The sequence below is a fragment of the Pseudorca crassidens genome, chromosome 9, assembly GCF_039906515.1.
Source record: "Pseudorca crassidens isolate mPseCra1 chromosome 9, mPseCra1.hap1, whole genome shotgun sequence".
NCBI lineage: Eukaryota > Metazoa > Chordata > Mammalia > Artiodactyla > Delphinidae > Pseudorca > Pseudorca crassidens.
The window spans coordinates 48951010-48954977 of NC_090304.1; the positions used below are offsets into that span (position 1 = coordinate 48951010).

The 3968-nt window shown below is 40.3% G+C and overlaps 1 protein-coding gene across 1 annotated transcript; it reads left to right on the top strand.

Annotated features, from left to right (window-relative positions):
• The first annotated feature begins 1179 nt into the window (after positions 1-1179).
• LOC137230535 (hemoglobin subunit epsilon-1) lies at positions 1180-3662 on the top strand. Its single transcript, XM_067750112.1, has 3 exons — positions 1180-2229; positions 2346-2568; positions 3427-3662. The coding sequence occupies exons 1-3, from the start codon at positions 2138-2140 to the stop codon at positions 3553-3555; spliced, it is 444 nt and encodes a 147-aa protein (XP_067606213.1). The 5' UTR covers positions 1180-2137; the 3' UTR covers positions 3556-3662.
• The last annotated feature ends 306 nt before the right edge of the window (positions 3663-3968 follow it).

The following is a 3968-nucleotide window of genomic DNA, read 5'->3' on the forward strand; positions in this document are numbered from 1 at the left end:
GGTTTGTTTCCCAAACTCTTGGTCTTGTGCAGCCTGGTTCTTATTCCCTGGGCTTTGACAATGTCTGATCCTCATACCCAAGGTCTAAGGGAAGGGTCACTGTACTCACACTGTGGATCTATACAAATTTGCCTTGGAAACCTAGAACCCTATCTCTACTGATTAAAAACTCATCCGTAATTTAAAAAGACACATGCACCCCTATGTTTGTAGCAGCACTAGGTACAATAGCCAAGACATGGAAGCAACCTTCATGTCCATTGACAGATGAATGGATAAAGAGATGTGGTACTTACATACAATGGAATATTACTCAACCATAAAATAGAATGAAATAATGCCATTTGCAGCAATGTGGATGCACTTAAAGATTATCATATTAAGTGAAGTAAGCCAGACAAAGACAAATATCATATGACATTGCTTATATGTGGAATCTAAAAAAATATGATACAAATGAACTTATATACAACACAGAAATAGACCCACAGACATGGAAAACAAACTTATGGTTACCAGAGTTTGGGATTAACATAAACACACTACTATATATCGAATAGATAAACAACAAGGACCTACCATATAGCACAGGGAACAATACTCAATATTTTGTAATAGCCTATAAGGGAAAAGAATCTGAAAAGATATATATATATAAAACTGAATCACTTTGCTGTACACCTGAAACTAACACAACATTGTAAATCAACTATACTTAAAAATAAATAAATAAATAAATAAAACTCTTATTCATACAAGGGCTATTCTTCACTGAGTAGCCAGATACTTCTTGTCCTTTCATTGGTCCTCTACTTCAGTGATCAAATGTCTTCTCTCTCAACCTAGAATTCTGTCATCCTAGGTTACATAGTCTAGCCCAGGGATTCTTTCCTATCTTTCTTAAGGGGGGAATAAGCTAAGAAACACTTGTGAAAGTCACAGCCCAGGAAAACTGGTCCACTGAAGGCTGATTTTTAATTATACAATTATAGATGGCTTCTCCTCCACCATTCCTTACCACTATATCAACAGGACTCCAGTATAATAACAGAGGATTGCAGCTGGAAAAGTTGCAAGGTACATAATCTATTTCATGATGATGTGTTCTTAGGGAAACCCAGAGCCAACAGGGACATCAAAATACAAAAGAAAACAAAAAATAAGGACACTAGAGAAACTTGAAGTCTCCTGAACTGATGGCTTCCACAAACATTAAACATACTCCAACTGCTAGCCTATCATAACAATTCATCTACTCCTCAGTTTGATCACAAGTCCTGGTTTTAAATAATTTCAGACTCCTTAGCAGCCACGCTGGTATAAATAAGTACAGAAAATCAAGAAGAGCACTCAGGGCAATGTCTCCAGAGTAGACAGTTTCCCTTGCTGTCATAGAGAAATGGACAGAGAGAGAGTTCCCTGGAAGCACAGGATGTAAGCTTATTCTACCTGTTCTCTCTATGAAATAATCTTTGGTTATGTTACTTTGGGATTGAGGTCTTAGTTCTATTGTAGATCCCTTGCATTTCCATTCAGCTTCCTAAAGTAACCATGTATGTGTTTTGTCTCCCTTAGAAAACTAAAATCCAGAGCTTGGCTATAATCCACTCCTCAAGAGAGCTAGAACTGGCTGAGGTTCTGTGTCAACAATTGTATTTTTTTTTCTTGACTGTGTTTTTGTCCCTGTCACCATCTCACCATCCTTAACCCAAATATTAAACCTGGTTTGACTGGAACTCTATCTTGGGCTTAGCTGCATTCTATGGGTCTTTCTGGGATAAGGAGAGTGGGAGAGATGGATGTCATCATGGGGGATGACATGGGGAGACAAGAGGGTGAAAAGAGAGAATGAATGAAAAATTGTTTTGAGGATGGAGGAGGAGCCAACAAAAGAAGGATGTTTCAGGAACCAACACATTATCTCAGACTCAATATACATCTTCCTTGCTGACCATTTCCTGACCTGACTCCACCCCTGAGGGACACAGCTCAGCCTTGACCAATGACTTTAAAGGATTAGGGGGAACAAAGGGCCAGAAGTTCAGCAGTAGAGAATAAAAGGCCACACCTTCCAGCAGCAGCACAGACTTGCTTCTGACACTTCTGTGATCACCAGTAAGCTTCAAGACCTGACATCATGGTGCATTTTACTGCTGAGGAGAAGGCTGCTATCACTGGCCTGTGGGGCAGAGTGAATGTGGAAGAGGCTGGAGGCGAGGCTCTGGGCAGGTAGCAACTGGACTTCATGGGGGAGGATGGTGAATATGAGCCTGGTAAATTGACCAGGAAATTCTTCAAACTTTTCGAGTCACTGATTTTTCATCTGTTATGGTCTCATCTCATAGGCTTCTGGTTGTCTACCCCTGGACCCAGAGGTTCTTTGACAACTTTGGCAACCTGTCCTCTCCCTCTGCCATAATGGGAAACCCCAAGGTCAAGGCCCATGGCAAGAAGGTGTTGACATCCTTTGGAGATGCTGTTAAGAACATGGACAACCTCAAGGGTGCCTTTGCTAAGCTGAGTGAGCTGCACTGTGACAAGCTGCACGTGGATCCTGAGAACTTCAGGGTGAGTTCAGGAAATGGTCATGTGTTGTTTTTATGCTTTTTACTTTGGAATAATAATGGAAGTTGAGTCTTTGGTTGCAAAGACTAGCAAAGATCTCAGAAATCATAGATCAAAGTTGGTGTTAAGAGGGCAGAATTCCAGTGGACGTACCAAGAGCACCTCGGTTCAGGACTAGTGACACTAAAGGGCTACTAGCCCTTTTAAGCCTGAGTTTGCTTAAAAGTTTTCGGGAACTTTTGTTAGAACTGGATTTGTTTACCCTAGAGAATATCAGAGAATAACAGACTTATTCAAGGAGGAATGGAATCTGGGTTTTGGTAGATGAAAACCTGTCTCAAGGAAAGAGAAATGTCTTATTTTATGTGGCTCCTGATGATTGAAGTTTAGGAAGATATTTGGGAGAATAATTTTTAGGCAGATTGTCTCAAAGAAATATCAATCAATTCTCTAAATATATTAAATTACCCATCAATATTGGGACTAAGTGGAAGCTTATTCCTGCATTGGTTGGAGACTTTACTAAACTCACTCTAAGAACCTATGCAGCCCTGAAATCCTATGATGACAAAGATTAGACAATTGGTAAATGTGAGAGGGAGGGAGAGAGGCAAATAAAAATGGTGAAATGGGAGAGAGTGAGGGGATATAGGTAGACAGAATGTTGAATGGAGGGCTCATAGAATTTAAATAAAATTTAAGAACTAGCTTATCAGAGTTTATTGCACAGATACAAACCATGGAGCAGTTTACGATGTGGAGTTAGGAGTGGGTGTAGGTATTAAGCCATTATTTTCTGCAACTCTTTTAGGAAAGTTCTACTCAACATATCTAATTGTCATTTTGTCTCTCACCTAACAGCTCCTGGGCAATGTGTTGGTGATTATTCTGGCTTCGCACTTTGGCAGAGAATTCACCCCTGAGTTGCAGGCTGCTTGGCAGAAGCTGGTGGCTGGTGTTGCCACTGCTCTGGCCCACAAGTACCACTGAATTCTCCTTTCAGTTCACCATTTTTGTCCCCAATGCCTTCCTTCTACACGTGGGGACTGGAGTTTGGCCTTGAGAGCCCGGCTTCTCTTTAATAAAGTACATTCTGTTCAGTGATCAAAAATTAATATTGTATCTTCTCCATCATTTACTCTTTTTTTAAATTTTATTTTTATATTTTTTTACATCTTTATTGGAGTATAATTGCTTTACAATGGTGTGTTAGTTTCTGCTTTATAACAAAGTGAATCAGTTGTACATATACATATGTTCCCATATCTCTTCCCTCTTGCATCTCCCTCCCTCCCACCCTCCCTATCCCACCCCTCCAGGAGGTCAAAAAGCACCGAGCTGATCTCCCTGTGCTATGCGGCTGCTTCCCACTAGCTATTTTACATTTGATAGTGTACATATGT

Excerpts from the sequence above, each read along its gene's own strand:
- LOC137230535 (XM_067750112.1), top strand. The coding sequence starts at position 2,138 with ATGGTGCATTTTACTGCTGAGGAGAAGGCTGCTATCACTGGCCTGTGG. Across the intron at positions 2,230-2,345 it reads GGAGGCGAGGCTCTGGGCAG|GCTTCTGGTTGTCTACCCCT; the intron begins GTAGCAACTGGA and ends CTCATCTCATAG. Across the intron at positions 2,569-3,426 it reads TGGATCCTGAGAACTTCAGG|CTCCTGGGCAATGTGTTGGT; the intron begins GTGAGTTCAGGA and ends CTCACCTAACAG.